The sequence below is a fragment of the Podarcis vaucheri genome (assembly GCF_965113315.1).
Source record: "Podarcis vaucheri genome assembly, chromosome: 13".
NCBI lineage: Eukaryota > Metazoa > Chordata > Lepidosauria > Squamata > Lacertidae > Podarcis > Podarcis vaucheri.
The window spans coordinates 13081456-13105150 of record NC_138751.1 but is presented as its reverse complement, the minus strand read 5'-3'; the positions used below and the strand labels follow the sequence as shown (position 1 = coordinate 13105150).

Here is a 23695-nt window from a genome sequence, read left to right as displayed (position 1 = left end):
TAGCATGGGCTGGGGATGCAAAACAATACATGAACAATGTAGTGGCTGTGAATCTGACTGCTTGACATCCTTTGGAAGTAACTGTTAGCCTAACCTAATTTACAGGGTTCTTCTGATAAACAACACTCTGAGCTAATTGTTACAAATGAAACAAATAACATGATAGCTTGTGAATTGGCTATACATTGGCTGATGTGGATCAAGTGGAAATGTTGCAAATGTATATGGAGAAGCAGTCATGCAAGTGTCACGGTTCAGTAGAGTGAGTGAATTCCCCCCCTCTTGTTTGTGTCACAGACTGATTTCACTACCCAGCACACAGCAGGTACTCTTGAATGTTTCCATTTTGTTAACATGTTGATGTTTGAGTGTTCCTGTAAATAGGCAAAATGACAAAAGACAAGACTGACTTCGGTAGACACTCAGGAAATTGTAATGGGCATCTCTTCTTTTTAGCGTTTCATCCTGCTTAATCTCTCTTGTGGCCAAAACTTATAGAAAGGCTCTAGTCCAGTGTTTCCCAACCTTTTCCTGACCATGGCCCTCTTCCGACCTTGTTTCTTTCCTGTGCCCCAAATAAGTACAAATCAATACAAATCTGAGATTCTGCCCCCCCCCAACAAAAATCCTGGCTATGCCCATAACCTGCCCCCCACGTCCAACTGGTAGAAAGGTAGCTATTTAAATGTTTTGTTTGTAAATAGAACATGCTTTATTTATAATTTTATAATTTATACAAAATACAATTACATAAAATTCTAGGAACATAATGAAATATTGTTGAAGCAGAAAAACATAAAATCATGGAGCTGGAAGGGACCCCAGGGTCATCTTTCTAGTGCAACCCCCTTCAATGTAGGAAACTCAGCTAAAGCATCCATGACAGATGGCCATCCAACCTCTGCTTAGAAACCTCCCAAGGAAGGAGAGCCCAGAACCTCCCAAAGGAGATCCATTTTCCATATGTTATAAAAAGTAAACCACTTATTTGACCCCAGTTACTTGACACAGAGGGGGAAACGTACAGATACAGTCCAAAAGGCACACAGGGAGTTCTGTATATATGGGAGAATTTAAAAAAGCAAGTGGTCCTCACTGACCTGGTGCAAAAAGATCTTGTCATCTGGAGGAGCCTAGGCTATAGCCCCACATAAAACACTATAGCCCCACATATCCATACCTGGGAGTAAGACCCACTGAACCCAGTACAGCTATCTTCTAACTAGACACTGCATTATTTACTAGATGCAAGTCAGCAGCACCAAACGATCCCGTTCGGCTAGGCGCTGGGGTGGATTTCCCCCTGCGCCTTGCAGAGCCAGGCCAACGATGCCGATGGGCCCTGTGCCCCTCAGCAGCATCCAAAGGTCCTGATCCACTAGGTGCTGGGGTAGATTGCCCAACGGGCCCAGCACAAGCGGCAGCAGCAAGCAGCTCTGGCTTGTCCAGCCCTACCCATTGCTACCCCACTTGCCTGACCTGGGGGTTCTGGATCATGGGCTCTACTGATCAAAATGGGAGCCTCAGCGATCACCCTCTCCCGCTGGAAACAAACCAGGACTGCTCAAAGAAAATACACATGGCAAAAAGGAGTGCTAGGCCCTGGTGGGTTAGCCCCTTACCCACTTGTGACTGGCCAAGAAGGTAGCCAGCCAATCAGGATTTTCCCCCTTCACTTCTCACTTCTCTCTGTGGCCTCCTATCCTCTTGCCCCCCCCCATTTACACACTTTTCACCTGGGGCCCCCTTAGTATATCCTGGGGGGCCCCAGAAGGCCATAGGCCCCTAGTTGGGAATCACTGCTCTAGTCTTTCCTCATATTAATCTAGCCTTTCTAGCTTGCCAACATTTTTCATCAACTGTAGCAGTCCAAACTGAATGGAGAACTCTGGTTGTGGTTTAATAATAAAATTAATCCTAACAATTGTAGACTCAGAGAGATTTAGACAAGTTTAGTAATTTTGTGTGTGTGGATAAGTAACTTGGGAGGCATTCATACAGTATTTATGTATGTGAGTGCCAATAGCAGGGAAACGAAGGAGAATTGTGACAAAGGAGAAAGTAGGTATTGATAAAATGTTGCAAATTGATAAACTATTTTTATAACGGTAACATGTTTGGATAGGTCTGTTGTACAGTGCGCATTTGACAGGAATAGAGGTAAATGAACAACTATCAATAACTTTTCAACTTAAGAGAATAATACCCTTTTTCATCGCTGGTATTTAACCTTTGTGAAGATTCCGGTTTTAAAGTTCTGCTATATTCATATCTAATAAATGAAAATAATAGAAAATATCTCTATGCACTGATGAGTGTATGACATACAATGTCTAAATTATCAATGAAAAATTAATGGCTACATTTCAGGACTTTAAATGTTGTCAGGAGATGGGATGTGTCAGAGCTGTTGAGTCTATACACAGGTGAAGAAAAGAAAATCAAGAAAATAGTAATTAAGAAAGATATGCAAGAGAAGATAAAAATAGTTTGATATTCTGCTAAACTGAGGCAAAAAACTGATTGTGGAACAATTTAGCACATCTACTTCTTTAAAGGTACTGTCCTATACACACTTACCTGGGAGTAAGTCTCACTGAACTCGATGGGGCTTCCTTCTGGGTAGGCAAACATGTGTAGGATTGTAAGAAAATATTTTAGATATGGAGAAGAAAGATCTGGGACAGATGTTTTAAAGAAGTTTTTTATCATCAAGACTTACCGGTAGTTATTGCCAGGTATGTTAGTGTTCTTAGCAAATGGGAAAGTACCATCATGACCAGATTTTAAGCATTTTATTTAAAATAATTTACCTTTCACTGTAAAAACAAGTCAGTTTACAAAATAAAGTTAATAAAATAACAACAACCATACAAAGAGCTATTCAAAGTTCAGTAGAGCAATACTAGGGATCAGTGCTTGGGACTGCCAACATGAATGAACACCTGCACCATAAATAGGTGCCTGTTGTATTACCAACATATAGGCTATTAATTTATGACAGTGCATTCAGTATTTGCTGATACAGTTTTGATGTTACAAGAACATTAAACGAGACACATTAAACATAATAACCAGAAGTGAGAAGTGGTTGTAAAATAACTAATTGTGAGCAAACATTTCAGAGTCTCTTCTCAAAGGTTTACACTATTTATGGTTACACAGATATAAATACAGAAGGCAACGGGAGAGAAACTTGCAGACCAGCATTCCTGCTGCACAGTGGAAATATATTTGTGCCACAGGGGACTTCAATTTCAACAGATGCAGCAATAAAGACAAATGTTTACAAAACAGTAAACAAGAACCATAATTAGGAGTTTTAAAACAGAACAGCACATTAGAACATTTTGTTATTTTTGAAGCCCACTGTTTTAATTTTTGCTGAACTCATGGTTCTTGAGCAATTGGAGGTAATGACATAAAACAAGGTGGTGACTCTGTATTTAATTTGTAAATAATAAAGAGCAGGATCTGGCCCTTGCTTCCTTGAGTCCTGAGAGTTAAGAGGGTCATTGAACTCCATACAGTGGCAGAACTTACTCAGACCTGTATAGCATAGCTCCCCTCAGCATGTGACATGCTGACCTCAGTCTCCTTTCGTTCCACTTCGGGGCATTAGCTTGGACCCACATGCTTATAGAGCTGGAGTAAAGATCAATGGAGGAATAACTGGAACAGCCAGCACTGAAATAGCAGAAGAAGATACAGCCAGATTATAATCAGAGGATATATGTAGTGATTTGCAAATTGTTGGTTAGAATAACTTGCCAAAGGATCACAGGAACTTTATATGAGTTCTGAATAAAGAACATTCTTTTGGAGAAATATTTTGGGCTCTAGTCTCCAGGCTGGACTTCTGGCTCCTTTATGCTTTCTGAGGATGAAGTTTTCCTCCAGTTCTGATGAGCTCTGTTTTGATCTTGAACAAGTGCTTACATTTTATAAGAAGAGGGGATGTGTGGGACTCAAACCTGTCGAAGATGCATGGCACTGATATTGTAACCATCATAGCGTCAGAGGGGATTCTTATTTGCAGGCACACTAGATTCCATCTGGCATGTGACAAGGATGTTTTGAAGTGTGCAGTGTACATGCAAGTCTATGCTTCTCACATGCAACCTTAACGCTTAGTTTTCTGACCTTTTGACGTTGAACCTGGCTGTGCTCTGGAATTTGGCTCCCGAGGGTTAATGAAGTAAAGGACAACAAAGATAAAATTCAAATAATTTATTATATTAAAAAGAGAATAAGGATACCTATTAAAAAGTATTGGCACATGCTTTCATAAGCAACCCACCAACAATAGGCTAGTTTTAAAGATTTAGCATAAATAAAACATTGCATAGAAATACATACCATAGCTGGAATGAAGGGAAATTGTTTAGGAAAATGAATAGAAAACCAGCCAGAATTTTCTCTGAAACTAGAATATGCAGAAAACAATAAAGAGTAATGATTCTAAAAGCTGCTTTAAGAGCACGACATCCTACAAAAAAAAAAACAACAAAAAACTACAGGTGTGCACGTGTGTGTGAGTGAAGGAAGGAAGGGGGGAAGGAAAGAATCCAATTTGGTGATATTGATAAATGAACAAAGTTCATTTATCAAGTGAACAGGGAAAAGGTCTTGCAAAGAGTTGGCTTCTGAAGGTGTTAAAGCAGCTTGCAGTGTGAGCTTTTTGACTTTATAGCAATAGTGGAGAGAGAAAAATTAATTGGCTGAGGCAAGGGTAGAGAAATAGTCTTTGGCGCTGGTGAGAAGTCCAGTGAAATGACATGAAATGGACTGTGAGCACAGGAGAGCCAGTGTGGTATAGTGTGCTTAGACTGTCAGGTTAGGACATGGGAGGCCAGGGTAAAATCCTGTCTTCCTGGTGGCTGCATATGATGGTATTCAAAGTTTTTTAAAATACTACCAGCCAGGAAGAGCTTGTTCTAAATTTTTGAGAATTGGTTTCTAAAATACATCTTCTGCCTGCTGTCCAGCTGGCTAGCTAGCTGGCTAGTTGAAAATACATACATACATGCACCATTTTATTTGTATGCTGCCTTTCCGTTATTAGAACCATGTACAAGGTGGCTTGCAACATGAAAAAACCCACCACATAATGTAAAGGTAAAGGTAAAGGTACCCCTGCCCGAACGGGCCAGTCTTGACAGACTCTGGGGTTTGTGCGCCCATCTCACATCTATAGGCCGGGGGCCAGCGCTGTCCGGAGACACTTCCGGGTCACGTGGCCAGCGTGACAAAGCTGCATCTGGCGAGCCAGCGCAGCACACGGAACGCCGTTTACCTTCCCGCTGGTAAGCGGTACCTATTTATCTACTTGCACCCGGAGGTGCTTTCGAACTGCTAGGTTGGCAGGCGCTGGGACCGAGCAGCGGGAGCGCACCCCGCTGCGGGGATTCGAACCGCCGACCTTACGATCGGCAAGCCCTAGGCGCTGAGGCTTTTACCCACAGCGCCACCACATAATTACTAATGTAACAAAAGTAGGCATAAACAATAAATAAAATATCAAAAAGTACACAACCAAATTAAACAATTCCCACCTAAACCATAAGATCTAAGATACAGATACAAAAAATGATATCAATAACAGCAGCACCATTACCCCCAAAACAAAACACCCTAAACAATACAGTGGTGCCTCGCAAGACAAAATTAATTCGTTCCGCGAGTTTTTTCGTCTAGCGAATTTTTCGTCTTGCGAAGCACGAAACCCATAGGAATGCATTGAAATCCAATTAATGTGTTCCTATGGTCAAAAAAAGTCCAAACAAAGCCAAATTTGGTACAACAAGAGTTTATTAAGTGCTCTTTAAAGTCACACATACTGTAAAGAGCATTTCAAAAATTGAAGGAACAATAAATTAAGTTTCTAAACATGACAGAAAAACATTTAAAAATCAACAAAGTGTACAGTACATTTTCTAAGACTCTGGGGGACAACTCGAAGAAGGTTCCTCTTCCACTCTTTGCTTCTTGCTGAAGAACCCCCTCCTCAACTGTTCCCCCAGCCACCCACCACACAGAAATTCAAATCCAGATTTTTTTAAAAAAAACAGGAGAGTGGCCCAATGGTCACAGAAAATCATAAAAATGCAGAAAAAAACCACACAAGCTTCCAGATTCTTGCAAACCCCTCCTCAACTGTTCCCCCAGCCACCCACCACACAGAAATTCAAATCCAGATTTTTTTTAAAAAAAACAGCAGAGTGGCCCAATGGTCACAGAAAATCATAAAAATGCAGAAAAAAACCCACAAGCTTCCAGATTCTTGCAAACCCCTCCTCAACTGTTCCCCCAGCCACCCACCACACAGAAATTCAAATCCAGAATTTTTTTAAAAAAACAGCAGAGTGGCCCAATAGTCACAGAAAATCATAAAAATGCAGGGGGAAAAAACAAGCTTCCAAATTCTTGCAAACCCCTCCCCAACACCAAGTCCTTGAATTCCAAACACCCCAACCCAAAATCCAAAACCCCCCAAAAAAAGTTTAAAAGAAGTTTTGGAAAAGCTTCAAAAATCACCAAAGTCTTCAAAAACCTCAAAAAAGGCTACCACACCGCGTTCTATGTGTTGCTCCTCGAAGTCAAGTCGCAACTTTATTAACAGTGTTAAGAAAAAGGAAACAAACTTGCAAGACGTTTTCGTTTTTCGTCTTGCGAAGCAAGCCCATAGGGAAATTCGTCTTGCGAAGCAGCTCAAAAAACGGAAAACCCTTTCGTCTAGCGAGTTTTCCGTCTTGCGAGGCATTCGTCTTGTGGGGCACCACTGTACTCCAGCCCAAGAGACTGTTTTGCAGCCTCAGCTTTGTAGCTGGAGTCAGTCAGGGCCCCAACCACCCAAGCCAGGTGGGAAAAGTCCTGCAAGACAAGGAAACAGACCTTCCAGGACTCACTGCCAAGTAGCATATATTTTGCCTCAAGCCACTGAAACATCTTGGCTAGTTGAGGGAAGAAGGAAGGAGGGATTTTCATTAACATTTTAGCTGATTATCTCCTGGCTTAACACTTCCAGAAGGAGTTTACAAGTGATAGTGGGATGACAGGATGGCAAAGATTTACAGAGGAGGAGACAGCAATCAGTAGAATTAGTAGGAAACTGTAGCCTGTACCTGAGAAAGGAAGCTGGGTTTCAGCTTCAAGAGGCAAAGAAGGAGCCTTCCTTATGGATTTCAAGTTCAAAAAAGCGTTGTAGTAACTGTCACTTCTTTACTAGAGCTTGAATTCCATAATGGAGGCTCCTTTTCCTCTTGAGGCAGAAACAGAGCTTCCCTTTTCAGGTACAGACTACGTTTCTTAAAGCAAAAGCTAGATTTTAAGAGTAATTTGTAGCAAGGGATTTGCCCTGAGTAAATGCATTCTAACATACTGGTTACTGGAATGAATTATGAAGCTCATCATTGCAGTCCTTAACTCAACCTTTAGGACCACCACCCTCCATGTGTCCCTCCCTGCATGCTCCTTTAATAATCCGAGGCCCTTCTCTGTATTCCTCAACTCCCCAAGGCCTTTGCAGATGGCAACAAAAAGTAGGGCACACATTGCTAGTGACACCCACCTTGTGGAATGCCCTCCCAGTTGAAATTTGACAAATCCTGACACTTTATGGTTTTAGGCATTGGCTCAAACCTGAGTGTTTTTGAAGGACCTCAGCTAAAAAACTGCTTTCTCTGTGCCTTCATTTTGGGTCTTTTGGGGGGGGGTTGTTTGTTTGTTTTGTTTTTTTCAGGGTTGGGAGTTATGAGTTGCTTTTTGTTGCTTTTGGACATTTTGGGTTGCCACTATGTTGGTGTTTTCTGATGGTTGTCTTAATTCATGTAATTAATTTGATTTCATGGTGTGTATATATATGCTGCAGTGAGTTGCTTTGAGTTTCTTTCTTTCTTCTTGAGGTTTTTTTTTGAAATATTAATAAATAAACCTGGTTCATTGTGTTCACCCCTGTCACCTCAAAGGAGGTGACCACGCCACGCTTCTGACCAATGACATCTGGCAAAGTGGGGTGCTCTGCTCCCCACTCCGACCCCCACTCACTGGGTGGCACCTTTCAATTTGAAATATTTCTCTCTAAATCCATTCTGAAAGCCATGAGTGATGGAGATGATTTCAGTCTCGCTGATCCTGGCAAGTGTAGTGCTTGTGCTGGGTTGAGTGTTTGCAGTACTGGCCTCACATTCCCAGTTTAGCTGTCTTTTAAGCTGATTATGGCATTGGTCCTAATCTCAGCATCTTGAAGGTATAAATAGCTTGGGTGAGATTTCTGAAAGTAGAACTGGAACAACTGGACTTTTCTAGATTGGCTGCCTGCCTGAATTATTTTAGCCCACTAGAGTGTGGCTACTTTTACTAAATGAGTATTTAGAGCAGGGGTCAGCAAACTTTCAGCCTTGGGCTGGTCTAATGTCCCTCAGACCATGTGGTGGGCCGGACTATATTTTGGAAAAAAATATGAACAAATTCCTATGCCCTACAAATAACCCAGAGATGCATTTTTAATAAAAGGACACATTCTACTCATGTAAAAACCCACTGATTCCCGGACCGTCCGTGGGCCGGATTGAGAAGGCCGGATTGGATCCAGCCCACGAGCCTTAGGTTATGTACCCCTGATTTAGAGTGCTAAAGGCTACATAAAGTTATACAGGTATTGCAGTCTCTGTCCAGTGGACTTAAAATGTACATCAGTTGTACAGAGCAGGTTGTGAATCACAGATATGGCTGCTAGGTGGCTGTGTGGAGTCAGAAAAGAAGAATTTTTTTTAAAAAAAAATATGCTGAAAACTTGTATCTTGAAATACAGTGGTACCTCGGGTTACAGATGCTTCAGGTTACAGATGCTTCAGGTTACAGACTCCGCTAACCCAGAAATAGCACCTCGGGCTAAGAACTTTGCTTCAGGATGAGAACAGAAACTGTGTGGCGGCGGTGCAGCGGGAGGCCCCATTAGCTAAAGTGGTACCTCAGGTTAAGAACAGTTTCAGGTTAAGAACGGACCTCCAGAAGGAATTAAGTTCTTAACCCGAGGTACCACTGTAACTGGGAAGAGGCAAAAATATCTTAACCTTTCACCCACCCATTCCATTATCTTCATGTTTTTTAAACTTAGGTCTCTAACTATTGTTGGACTACAACTCCCATCATCCCTGACCACTAGTCCTGCTAGCTAGGGATGATGGGAATTGTATAACAACAGCTGGAGACCCAAGTTAAAGAAACACCGCTTATCTCTCTTCCTCCTATTCTCTCCCCTCTATTCTTTTTCTACTCTTTTCCGAGAACTGGAGGTTCTACCCAGGATTTATAACTCCCAGATATTTTTTTCTTGGTTCAACCACTTAAATGCTGTTCCAGGAACATCACAACACCAGCTCCGATTCTCTACTGCCCACAATTCTTCTATAACCTGGGAGGATTTTCTCCCCGTACTAATTGCTCAATGCTTCTGGGAATATTTAAAAGCAACTAGGGACCCCTCTGCATTCAATTGTCATTGCCATGCAGGCATATGCACTGTGAGTCACATTATGGCTTTGGGGGAAGGCATTTTGCCCAGATTAGGCAGTCTTCTGGTAGGGAGTAGGCTTGCTTTGCTGAAGTGCTCAAATTTGTTTTGTATAGTACATTTCTTGTCCCACAGGCACCACTAGTATGGCTACACCTCAGTCACTCCTATTCTTTGCTTTATAATTGATAATTACTCATAGTTGGATTCTTCAAGTACATGCTGGTTCCTGGCCCTCTGTTACATGACCTTTACAGCTCCTCCCAGCTTCATCCTTACCTAGTTCCCTGTGCATGGTGTTTGTAGAGTTGCCAACTAGCTCTCACGCCTGCAGGCATGTTGTATTTCCTCCCCAGCCCACAATGGAAATGTTTCTGTGTGGCTGCTACTTCATTGCCCTAGCTTAAAGGTAGCTGCAAATCAATGCTCTGGATCTGTCTGTCTCCTGTCTCACTGAACTGAAGGCAGCAGTAGAGGAGGGTATAATCCTCTTAGCGCCAATGTGGTAAATATGCTTTCTGGCATGCGTACACCAGGACGCATCCACTCACATACTGGTGGAGGTGTGTCTTTCTAACACGCACACAAACCAGAACACACCCTAGCCCTCCCATTCCTCAGGGGTTGCCTGTCACCTGATCTACCAACGCTTTCAGTTCTTCCGTTTCTGGCCTGGGAAGAAAGTTTTGCATTGAACATGCCTCAGTTCACCGTGACAAAGGTAGAAGATGATGATGAGGGGGAAGTGCAGGAAGGCATGCAGAAAAGAGCCAGCACAGGGCAGATCTGGAAACCTAATGAGACTGCCGGGTCAGGTAAGCAAGTTAGCTTGGATCTCTTTCTTTGAGATTTCTCCCTCTTCTCTCTCCTCCCCCCCCCCCCCAACTTTTTACTTGGGAAACTTTGATACGGAGAAGTAATGTTTAGTCCGTGTTACTAGACTCTCCCTTTCTTGTCTGCTAGTAGGCAGCCTTTGTGACTCCTCTAATTTTGTCTCTGTTGCTTTAATTCACATTCCTCCCACCTGACCTTCTATCCAATGGTAGACTCTTTGTTAGAATTCTCTGGTTTGACCTTTAGTCAAATAATAACTGAATGCCAGGGGGCTGATTACTGATGTGGAACAGAAATATAATCAAATCGTTAGAGGAGGTTGTTGAGGTTTGGCGCCAGGTCTGAGCTCTCTGTCCCACTTTCGGAAGGAAATGGGGATCCACGCAGTAGTAACAAAGCCAGGACGCCTAGGTGCTATTTTCAGTTCTCGAATAGGAAAGCTGTCTAGAACAACGGAAAACTATAGGTTCTGATTCCCAAGCAATCTTAGGAATATCATCTAGACGTCAGAACAACGTTGAATTGAGCAACAACATTTTCTAGTACCATAATAAACCCTTAAAGCTGCTCTGCATCTCACCTTCTGAGCAAAGTTTCAGGATATCCCCTTCTTTATCTCTTTAGGATTGCATTCATTCTAGCATTCACAAATGTTGCATGTAGCTGGTGGCCAAATATCCGTTCCAAACAGGTGATACCTGTGTAACATTTTCTCCTAGAGTAGGTTTGCCAGGCACCTTGCTGTCTTTACACTCTTTTCTATGCTGCACTGACTTTCTGCTTTCCAGTATCAATTTTCTTGTGATTCCTGTTTAACTGTATGAGTAGGAATTGCAACAACACATTTGCATTGTGGAGTGCTTCTCTTTAGGGTTCCAGCCAAGATACTCTGCTCTATTACCCTTATTGACTGGTGGTTTTCCGTCCCTGCCCCTCCAAGAGTCAGCTAGCATTCTGTGACAACTGAGCATGTCATTGTTAAGCCATTTTGGGTGTGTCCCCCCATTCCCATTTTATTTACTTATTTCTGCAAACCTTGGAGTTCTGCCAAGCCTGCTGATAGCTCCCTCTGCAGAAGGTACTGTTCTAGATACATAAGGATCCACATGTTTTGTTGTTGCTTTGAGTCTTGAGAAATAACGAAAGGGCTTATTGGTCCCAGCTTAAGAATGGTTGTATATCTGTTCTTTTCCATTATCTTCTCCATCCCATTATTAGTAAGTCCTTGCTTTTGCCGGGCGGGAATTGGGCTGAATAGTTTATCTTCAAAGTGTTATCCTTCTCTCAGCACCAGCAAGACCATTGATTTGTTAAAGTTTTTTCTCACAGCTTTGTCTCTTATTTGTTCTGTGGATTAAAACCACTTTATGTGGATTAAAACCACCTCGTAAAAGTGTCACTGGTTTGGGCTGTGGTTTTTACTTCTAACTGTTAGAGTGTGGTTAGAGTGTTGGACAATGACCTGGGAGACTAAGGTTCGAATCTCCACTCATCCATGAAGCTTACCTTGGGCTGTCTCTCAGCCTAACCTTCCTCACATATTTTTTTGTGAGGATAAAATGGGAAGGAAAGAACCATGTTCACCACTTTGCGGTCCTTGGGAGAAAAGGTGGTATATAAAATGGATGAATAAAAGAATGACAGGAATCTTACAAAAGTGGATGTGACGATGTTAGTAATACAATAAGCATTTATTTATCACCTAATATTGCTGTTGGCCTAGAAATGGTTAACATTGGTCTGTAAAGTGGTCTGTCTCATCCTTCTTTCTCCCTATCACCCAAAAAGCTAACTCACTGTTATTCCCATTTATTGGGGGTTATTGGGTTTTTATTTTGATTATGTACTTTGTGGTTTTATATTCTGATTTTATCCTGTGAACTACCCTGAGACCTGTGGGTATAGGGCGGTATATAAATTCAATAAATAATAATTATTTTACAAACCTGGACAAATGGCTTACTTAATGCCACCCATTGATTTTTCTTATACTAATAAAGTAGGGATCTGAACCCAGAATGAAGCAGGACTCCAGGCTGCAGAAGATGGAAAATTAAGAACATAGACTCCTGGGCGTTTTTCTTACTTAGGAAGGAATAAAGTGGCAAGTAGATTTGTCAATTAGGAATTTCTTAGTTACAGGATTAGCAGTAGGCAGCAACCTACTTTGGGTGTTCATCTTTCCTCTGTGTTATCAAATGTATTGTACTTGACTTATACACAGTTGCAATTGGAAAGTGACATGTGAACAAGAGGCGGTACCAGTGCTACTGATCTGCCAGCTACATACAGTGGTACCTCGGGTTAAGTACTTAATTGGTTCTGGAGGTCCGTTCTTAACCTGAAACTGTTCTTAACCTGATGCACCACTTTAGCTAATGGGGCCTCCTGCTGCTGCTGCGCTGTAGCCGTGCGATTTCTGTTTTCATCCTGAAGCAAAGTTCTTAACCCGAGGTACTATTTCTGGGTTAGCAGAGTCTGTAACCTGAAGCGTCTGTAACCTGAAGTGTATGTAACCCGAGGTACCACTGTAGTTGGATACTAGCCCTATTCATGAAAATATCATTCAAATTTTGTCAATGACTATGGTAATTAAAGGCTGTGCATTTTGCTGTCTGCAAAACCAGATGCTGAGTTTGAGAGGCCTGGAAACGGCATGTGCTTTTGTGTTTTTGCTCTTGGTACTGACAGTGGGTAAGGTTCTTGTACTGCACAATGGCCCAGATGATTTGATTTAGGTTGTCTGAGAGAGCTGACTGTGATCTGGCAACCCAATTTAAATAAACTCTTGGTGCCCACCCTATTCAAATTTCTGATGCTGCCTCACTCATCAAAAGGCATGGTGTCTGTGTGCTCAGTCCCTCTCTACATGCACACAAATAGCTACAACCATGGGATTGTTCAGTTTACTGTTTTTTTATTGGGGACAGGGCATTACATCACACACTGTTCCCCCAGTGAATGCCCTTTAGCAGTTCGTCGTTGAAGAATCAGCGGGGCATAGTCTGATGCCTTACGCTTCACCCTCTAGCCTGCCGGCACCTTGAGTTCCTTCCCAGCCTCTTCTCCCTTCTGGGCTTTGGGTCAAATTGAAACTCCATTCAGGCCCTATCTGCCCCCACCTTTCCTCTGCAGCTAGTAGGAACTCTGAACCATCCTGCCAACAGCTGCACCTTTCCCATCTGTTCCCTATCTGGCTTAGTTCCCAACCAGCAATCTCTGCTGACCAAGGACCTGATCCTGCATTTCCACAGGAGGGAGGGAAGTGTAGGTGGGCAGTCCTTCACATTGGGAAAGAGACTTTTCTTTATATACCAGCTTATTCCAAGAGCTCATAGTAGGTTGTAGCAGCTGCTAAATGGACACAAGAGAGTCATCCTAGATGTGCTGCTTTCACTGCCTACTTGGCCTCCTACTTGGCCCGCTATTCATACACCTCAAATACCTTACACATATCTCTCTATATAATTTGGCTTTGTATGCATAATAATAGCCATAACCAAGCAATTTCATTATTATTGTTCTGGAAAGGAGAGGGAAAAAAGAAAGAATAAAAAAGTGAAGACAAAAAACAGAACAAAAATAAGGAGAGACAGAGAAAAATCCCCTACCACATTAGTGTTACATAACGAAAACGAAAAAACAGATTATCCAATTTAACTAGTTTTGAAAATAAAAACAGAAAAAATAATCCAAATGGAAAAAGAAAAAGAATGACTTCCGGAGTGGGCTGAGATCAGTTTCCTCCTCCTCCTTTCATATCAGCTTGACTCTGACTTTATTAATATTTTATTCAAAAGTGGTAGTGCTGCTTCACTAGTCAATAAACAGGCGATACAGAACAGGCATAGGCAAACTCGGCCCTCCAGATGTTTTGGGACTACAACTCCCATCATCCCTAGCTAACAGGACCAGTGGTCAGGGATGATGGGAATTGTAGTCTCAAAACATCTGGAGGGCCGAGTTTGCCTATACCTGATATAGAATGTTCTCTTGTTGATTTTCACTGCTGACTGTTTATACTCCAATCTACTAGCGGAATGCCCATACTAGCAAAACAATATCTTGAACAGTGTATCCTCTTATTAGTTAGTTAAGGGAGTAATTCAAAGCTTTGTGAGTTTGACCTGAATATGAAATACAGAACTTTGCCAGGAACTGAATGTAGTATTTCACATTCTTTGTCCTAGGAAGGGCTTTTCGTTAACAAATTTAGAGTGCGCTTAAATCACATCCTTGGAAAAGTCCAGAAAGAAAGATATATTCTTCACTGGGGCGTCCATTGATTTTTGGCGGAATTTGCACAAGAGCTCATCTCTATCTTGAACACGCACAGACTTGACAGTTACTATATTTGAGGGAGCCCATGTCCTTTGCCTTTTCACTGGGATTTTGAAAACGTGTTCTATGTCAAACTGATGTTGAGCTGGCAGAGAGAGCACCTCTTTGACCTTGGGCAAATAACATTGTTCTGTCCCTCTAAATAAAATAAGAATCATAAAGTCCTCCTTTCACCGTGCGCACAAAGAGGGAGAAAATGTGTACTCTTCAAATCACTTTTTTATTACGGATGTAGTGGTTCTGAATAACTATTAGCCCTTGGATCCATAATTTTTGCCATTTGCACAGATTAAGGTTGTCATTCCACACAAAAGCTTGCTTTGAGAAACTCCCTTTTTGTGGCACACCTTAAAGCATTCTAATGGTGTCTTTCACCTCTTGGTAAAATGAGTCAGAATTGAAGGGCAGGGCTTTTTGAAACCTGGAAGTTAAAAACTACTATGGATAGCTATTTTAGGGGCTAAGGTTAACCTTGGAATGGAATATGAAGGGCAGAAACAAGCCTCTTAACATTAGACCTCCCAGGCTGAGTAATGCAATCGCATGCCCTCAGCATGACAATCCTAAGCTCAAACCCTTTTTCTGACCCTCCAAAATACCACAGTCTCAAAAGGATTTGCTCATTATTGTGCTGCTATCAAGATGGAAAAAAACAGAAGTGCACTTCTAGTCAGACCTAGACTATGTACACACATCCTTCCTGGTCGGAAATGTCCAAATCCCAGGATTCTCCATATAATCTCTATTTATCCCAGGCAGTTTGAATCCCTTTATCCAGACAATGAACAGAAACAATGCCTTCTGTGTAGGGCACTGAGTGTAGACTCAACAAACAAAGGATGCTTTTGCTGCTGGATGTTGAATGGTGCCAAGAGGACTGGGGAAATTGCCAAGAGTGGGGTGGTTGACAAGAGCAAAGATAGGTTGTTGAACAGAAACACATCATTTGTGTTTGATCCCTCATCAACAGACTTTGCTTCCATCTGTCTGTTCTGAATGATCTGTCTACTCTGGCACCCCCCACATGTTCACTTTGCAGGCCTTGATAGGTGTGATGCACTTCACTGAATTTGCTGGCCTCCAGCTAGACCCATGGCCTTGCATCCCCCTGTTCCTCACTGCATGCTGTTGCCCCAGACAAAGGCACCATTTGGAGCTCTATTCATGTGGACCTTGTACATGTCTTTACATTTTGAAGAAAACATGTAACTGCCTCCCCACCCCTTTCTCCTCTTTTAAAAATAAATAGTTGCTTCTACCATACCTTCCTTTGTTATTATTTTTGCACCTTTTTGCCAATACCAGGCCCACCCACAAGGCATAAGGTGTAAACATGCATAAACAGTAAGCAATATAAAATATCAAAATAATAAACAATATAAGCTGCAGCAGCACACTTGTATTAACAAAACTTATTGAAACATAAAAAAATTACAAAAGTGAGTGGGCCTGTGTCTTCCTTGGGAGAGCAGGTTGGGAGTCCCTTCAAATTACTTTATGAATGGTTTTGTGCTGCTGTTTGCAAGTACACAGAAGGCGTGAATGGATTGATGCAAAAGCACTGCAACTATCCCCTAAATTGAATTGCTGGGTCTTCCTTTAGGATTCAAGTCAATTTTAACCCCTTCCCAATTTTTCATATACTTTTTGGAGATGGAAACCCTATGCCTACCCTAAAATGCACTGTGCTGTCTCTAGTCTCCTTCCCTTGGTTATCACAATCAGTTTTTAAGGTAATAAAATGAAATGATTCAAGCAAATCAGGTTGTTGTGATTCCCCCCCCCCCCTCAAAAATTCATTGTTAAATGGGTTTGACACCGCTACACCTTTATATTACCAAATCTTTGCCTTCTGGGTCTGGAGTGTTTGCATTTTTATTACAAGAAACCTCGCTAGAGAATTTGAGGCTCAATTTGTCACAGAGTCAGGCAGATCAATAAAGAAGGGAGACAGTGTGGCATTCCCTAAAGGGAATTTATTTTATTTATTATTTTATTTGTTTATTTAATTTAAGGGAAGACTTTGGAAAATAAAACCAAAAGTAGGGAATTAGTCTCCTGCATTAATTACTGTGTCAGGTAAGGACAAACATACATAGAATGATGTTTATCTGAATAAAAAAGAGGGTGGGTAGAGATTCCCCCATAGCCCAGTCAACAGTAATCAAATTCAGAGGTGGAGAAGATATTGGGGAGAAGTCAACACCCATCTTGCATGTCTAGACTGTAATAAGAGTGTTGTTGATCTTTCCCACCACCATTTTCACAACATTGAAGGACCCCAGAGTTCCGGACACACTACTCCCCACCCCTACAATCTGATCACTCCAGCAGGCCAGCCAAGTCATAAGCTATAGAAAGCCACTCTGTCCTGGGGAGGGGAGAGGATGCTAGCTAGTGGTCACAAGTGACAACCACTATGCACATGAAACAAAGCTCATTCACAGAGACTGAATCAACATATCTTAATAGTGGTAGAGGGTAGGGGGAGATATTGATATAATTCTGTCCTGTTGATTTTGCTGGCCTCCCTTCTCAACACAAAAAATTACTCCCTTTCCCCAGTTGTCCATTAGCATAAAGCCTGGTGGGGAAAAAACCCTCCTCTCCCCTTTGAGTTACAGAGTGTTTTCAATGGTGTGTGGAAGGGAAAGGAGATAAATACTTTTCTATGCTACTTGAAAGGCTTATGAATATTCTACATTTCCTCCCCCCACCCCGTTGCAGCTATTCTTGTTTTGAAATCACAGCTTAAGACTATTATTTTTTTACTCCTTACCATTTTTGTTGCTGATTGTGATTGCGGGGGAAGAAAGCCATTTTTGGATCTTGGGGAAGTGGGAGAGAGAAATTTTAGCCCATCACTTTATTCCCTCATTCTCCCTTTATTTTGCTATTCATTTTCTTTCCCGTTTTCTGTTTGATTTTTCAGATGTGAGTCAAACTTCCGTCACAGGGGAACAGTATCAGCTCTTAGGTACAGTATTACAGGACTCTTGTGTGTGTGCAGTATATATGTCTCCTGTGTCTATCAGTGTTGCCCATTGTTAGACAAAGGTGTATGTGCCCCATTGCTAGGGGACAGGTGAAAAATAAGTTCTCTGTGTGAATGCATGTGTGAGAAAGAATGACTAATAAAGAAAATGGTATATGTGTGTAACCATCTTATGTTGAAGGCACAAATGTCCCTGTGTGTGTGCTCTAGGGCAGACCTGTAGATAGTCACTCTACTGGTTGCCTGTGGCAAGTATTATCCAGATGAATAGGGCACTTCACAGAAGTTATTGTTTAAAAGCCATAAATTGCTAGCAAGTACAGACTTGCTGGTAATTTTTGTAGGCTGTTGAAAAACTGCTTTAGGCAAAAACCTTCCTGGAATGCTCTTGTTCAAACTAGATTTTTATAGCATTTAATTTCAGCCTAAATTCTTTTCACCAAGGGATGGTAGCCGTCTCTCTGTTTACAGTGCTCTTGTTTGAAGATCGAGTTGATATTGAATTCAGACCTGTATCACATCTAACACTAAAAAGTGTTGTCCTAACAGGGATCTGCTTTACTTGATTGTTCCAGAATAACAACCTTTGAACTGACTGCTGTATTTTATACATTTGAGGAAGTGATCCTTGATGGTTTAAAGACAGCCAATGATCTTTGTAAAGATCAAGGATTCTTGACTTGGAATAGCCGGTTGCATAAGTAGTAGCAGGATTGTTATCTCTGGTATGTCATAGTTAATGCATTTAAGGTACCCTGGAGACATAGTAAGCAGGGGTAAGCTGATGAAGTACTCAGGAACTCCTTGTTCCTATACACTGAGGATGCTATCTAATCATAAAAATTCAGAGAAGCCTCATACTTGATTTGAATAATGGATTCTGCATTTTTTTTTAATAAAACCCCAGAAATAATTTCCATTAATTTCATTTGCTTTTTCCCATACACAGCTGGCCTGTTGCCATGATTTGTATCAGTGCTTTCTCACCCCTGTAGCCAGAACTGGATGAAACATCTCCTGAGCTTTATTATCCGCTTTGTTCTGAAAGTTGAGGGAAACAGGGTGGGGTGTTAATCCAGCACAGCCAGATGCCAAGATTCCATGTCTCAGGGTTGTTGGGTAGGTCCCAGTAATAAATGTTGTGGTTCCTTGCTTCCGGACAAGCCTGTCTCTATGATTTACTAATTTTTTGAAGAGCACCCAGCCCTAGAGTATTCACTTACATATCTGCATTCTGTGAGATGGAGCTGGAGGGGAGAGAGGGATGTTTTCTCACGTGGCACAGATAGATTTAGAGTTTAGGGGCTAGCATATGCTGATGGTTTAGAGAATGGGCACCAGGTCTCTGCGGTTCTGTCTCTGGATATATGGATCTGATGGGGTAGGAGAGAAATGAAGGCAGCTAATAAAGCAGGGTACAAGTAGAGATTGGAATTCCTTATTCTCAAACATTGAGACAGTTGGTATAGTTTTTAGCTTTCATGGTTGCACATAAAGTTTGGAAAGTATGGTAAAATTTCAAAAAGGACTGTAAACAAATAAAGAGACAGCTCAGCTTAGGCTACATGTACAACATACATGTAAAGCACCTTCCACACACACAAAAATAATCGGAGCCATAGGTTTTAAGGATGCTGAGACTTGTAGCTCTATGAGTGGTAACCTATAGTTCCCAGGATTCAGGGTGGAGGGTGGCTTTAAATGTGCTTTAGACTTGCTGCTGAAATGGAATACTCAGGATGAAACGGTGAAATCTGCTATGATTAAATGGGCACAAGATGTTGGACATAACATTATGTTTGCTGACTGGGAACAGTTGTGGACCACAGGTATGAAATTTACGGCATGTAATGCCCTAAGAGAGAATATTATGAAAATGATATACAGGTGGTACATAACCCCAGTCAAGCTTGCAAAAATCTACCATTTGCCCGATAACAAATGTTGGAAATGTAAAGAAACTGAAGGTACATTCTTTCACCTTTGGTGGACGTGCCCAAGGATTAAGGCTTTCTGGGAGATGATATATAATGAATTGAAAAAGGTATTTAAATATGCCTTCTTGAAGAAACCAGAGGCCTTTCTCCTGGGCATAGTCGGCCAATCGGTGTTAAAGAAGGACAGAACTTTCTTTATGTATGCTACACAGCAGCAAGAATACTTATTGCAAAGTATTGGAAGACACAAGATCTACCCACCTTGGAAGAATGGCAGATGAAAGTGATGGACTACATGGAATTGGCGGAAATGACTGGCAGAATCCGAGACCAGGGAGAAGAGTCGGTGGAAGAAGATTGGAGGAAATTTAAAGATTATTTACAGAAATATTGCAAAATTAAGGAATGTTAGAATGATGTTGGATAGAAGTTAAGTGGTTTCTAGCGGTAATGGTTTAAAAGAATATGGAAAAATTGGATTTTTAATAGGTAAAAATTTAATGTTATAATATATTAAGATTAAACATCAGGATAATAAGGAGGGAAAGGAATTGCTGAACTAATAAATTGAACTGGAATACAAAAAAGGGAGGTATGAGGAGGTCTAGGAAACAAGTAAATGAAAGATAAGTGATGTAAAGATGGAATTATTTTTAATTGTTTTTTATTTCTTATTTTTTCTTTTTCATTATGTAATATTGTGAAAACTTCAATAAATATTTATAAAAAATAATAATTAAATGTGCTTTAGATACATGATGTATACACAGACTTTGTTAGCATTTAAAACTGCTGTGATTTTTAACCTTCATTCAAAGACTGAGTACAGCTTTTCACACCTGAAGCACTTATAAGAACCTTACAGGAGGAGTACAACATGCCCCTCTTTAATTTGGAACACAACCTGTTCTTGAAACTTACAGGCAAACAGCTTTCAAGTACATGCAATTTAAATATGCAAATTGCCATTGCCGTGGTGCTTGTTAGCCTTTTCCTTACTGGTGAATTCAAACTATTGCATTTGAGGGAACTTTTCCTCCATATGAGGCTGTAGCACAACCATGCATGTAAGTTTGCTAAACTTGGCTGCTTGCCTGTCTGTCTGCCCTTCCAGCAGGGGGGAAAAGAACCTCCAAAGCTGCATGGGACTCCCTTGCCTATCCCTTCTGTCTTGGCAATGGTATAAGGCAAGGAGAAGTGAATGCTTGACAGCAGTATTACCCAGATGATCTTGCTACCCTCAGATTCCTTATCTCTGTGTAGCATATTTCTCACCTAAACCCCTTGCCTGCTGCTCACCACAGACCCCACTCATATGGGGACAATAGTAAATGCCCTGTGGTAAAAATTAGTGTCAGCAACTGAGCAGGCAAGTAGCTCATGATCTGAAAAGATCTAGGGTAAGGAGGGGGTGCAACTTTTCATACCAAGTGGACTGCAAGAGTACTTTGACAGGGAACCCATAAGCTGCATACTGCCTTGTGCATGCTACCTTCCCAAGGCCCGCTAAGTGAGGCTCTGGGCTTTGGAAAGGGGACACAATGTCCTGTCAGGGTCCTTGAACCTTCATTCATCCCTTCCCGAATCCCAGCACCTTTCTTATCTGCTTTCTGAAGGCAGTGCAAGGGCTGTGGCTGGGTGTAGGCCACCAAAAAGGCCATGATGGACCGCCTTGATATAGGGTGTTTTTCTTACTTTTCCCACTGCCCTGATAGAGCTCCAATAATCTAAATGTATGCACAGCACTAACTCTTTGCTGGACTACTCCTTTCCTTCCATTTGATCTCTCTCTTGTTGCAGATCCTGGTTACAAGAAGGATCCTCATAATGCCTATCTCAACAATATTAACTACGAAGATGGCGATGAATTCTTTGACAAGAATTTGGCACTTTTTGAGGTGAGATCATTGTTGGTGGGTTAGTTCTTCCTGCCTTTTGCCTTCCTTCTTTCCACTATATGTGTCCATATATGTATTAATCGGTGTTAGAAACAGATATGAAAACTAGGAGCTACAGTGGTGCCTCGCAAGACGAAATTAATTCATTCCGCGAGTTTTGTCGTCTTGCGATTTTTTTCGTCTTGCGAAGCACGGTGTTGGGAAAGTTTTGGAAAAGCTTCAAAAATCACCAAAGTCTTTAAAAACCTCAAAAAAGGCTCCTCGAAGTCAAGTCACAACTGTATTAACGGTGTTAAGAAAAAGGAAAAAAACTTGCAAGCCCATAGGGAAAATCGTCTTGCGAAGCAGCTCAAAAAACGAAAAACCCTTTCGTCTAGCGAGTTTTTCGTCTTGCGAGGCATTCGTCTTGCAGGGCACCACTGTAAATGGCACCTTAAACCTAGGTTATAGGTGCAACAATAGAATGTCTAGGCACGATTTTTCAATAACAATAATACAAAGCTAAAAATGAATAAACTGCAGCTAAAATATTATGTTCATTTTTCACATGGTCTAGTCCTTCCCCTGCCAACTCCCCTAATAATTCTTAAGAGGGTCTCTTCTCCAGTTTCCAGAGAGTAGCTGGAAGTGGGGAGGCAGAAAAAGGTCCTCTTTTCCTTCCACTCAGCAATTTTAATCTGAATTCTTAGGCACAGTGCTGTGCCTAGAGCTCAGAAACTGCCTGCGCTAATGAAATTCCCTATTGCAAAATGCACCTAGAACAATGGGAGTTTCGAACACTGATTTAAATCCTTCCTTATAACCTTTTATGATAGCTGCTATTATGTCTGCTCTGTTTCCCAAGGCTATGCAAGGTTGTTGTTTTTAATTCCTCAGAAACACAGAAAAAGTTGCAAAGCATTGGGAACTATGACATGGGAAACTGCATCTTGGAAATCTTACGTCTCTTTTTTATTTTTTAAAGGTTATTTTTTAACTCTCATAGCTTCAGCGATGGACTTGAAAATGTATAGGCAGGAGTGAGAAATCTCTGGCCCAGGGGTGAACAACTTGCAGTCCACCAGATTTTTCTGGACAACAACTCCCATCAGCCCCAGTCAGCTAGCCAGTGATCAGGGCTGATGGGAGGTGTAGTCCAACAACACCTGGAGGCCTGCAGGTTGTGCACCTGTGCTCTGGCCCATGGGCCAATCTTGACCCACAGAGGGTCCAATTTGGCCCATCAGACCTTTTTCCCCAAGCTGCACCTACTTGCCAATCAGCTGACATTACTGGGTGATGAGGTTCAATCCTGATGGAGGCTGCTTCACTTTACTGCAATGAATGCACTGGCAATACAGACTTCTCACCCCACCCCTGTGGGGAATGAGCTGGCAAAGCAGGCCCCTGCAGGGAGCAGAATACAACCCTTTGCTCATCAACTGGTAATCAGAGTATTGAGTCCTACTGGACTGAATGCACTGGCAAATCAAATCCGCCTCCCCACCAGCCCCCAGCTGATTTTGACAGGTGGGTAGGATGGCCTTGTTAGTATTTTTACTGTATTTGTTAGAAGATGTGTTTTACAAAAAAATAAATTGTGCTGGGGAAAAGAAAACCAATACACAGTGGACCCTCTGGATACAAATTTAATTCATTCTGGGGTCCATGCGCACCCTGAAAAATCTGTATCCAGAGGTGGCACTTCTGCGCATGCATGAGTGGTGAAACCTGGAAAAATACTTCCAGGTCTGCCACTTTTGCAACCTGAAGTTTACATTACTCGAGAGTAACGTAACCCGAGGGTCTTCTGTAATGTAATGTAATGTAACAGCTGCAAAATCTTGTGACTCCAATTAAGGTTGCAGAAACACTAAATCATTGCTTTGTTAATTGGTTAACTCCCTTTAAAAGTGAGCCTGTATGTGTCTTCGGTAGTGATAGGAGGGGTGGGAGTTGGAGGTTGGTTGCTTTGCCGTTTTGCTGAGCGTGGAGACTCCAACAACATACTGCTGGAGGAGTTGGTAAGGACAGACAAGCTATAATTTCTGCACTGCTTCAGATGAGTTTTAGAAGCAAGAAGAGCCTCTCATGGGTTCAAGAGAGTAAAATACAATGCATCCAACTCAGTATATATGTATAGTAACTTGTAATAGTGGCCATCCTGCCAGTAAAGAGTCATCTTCAGAGTATTGTG

General features: G+C 41.7%; 1 protein-coding gene across 7 annotated transcripts in view; it reads left to right on the top strand.

Moving 5' to 3' along the window:
• Positions 1–23695, top strand: part of SLC12A6 (solute carrier family 12 member 6) — a 46729-nt gene that overhangs the window by 10752 nt on the left and 12282 nt on the right. For 4 of the 7 annotated variants that reach the window (XM_082195747.1, XM_082195745.1, XM_082195748.1 and 1 more), the window contains exons 3-4: positions 17622–17666; positions 21422–21519. In XM_082195747.1, the coding sequence (XP_082051873.1) occupies positions 17622–17666; positions 21422–21519 (143 nt within the window). Of the gene's footprint in view, positions 1–10155; positions 10330–17621; positions 17667–21421; positions 21520–23695 lie in introns of those variants that run through there. The other 3 variants (XM_082195749.1, XM_082195750.1, XM_082195751.1) reach the window with 2 other exon arrangements.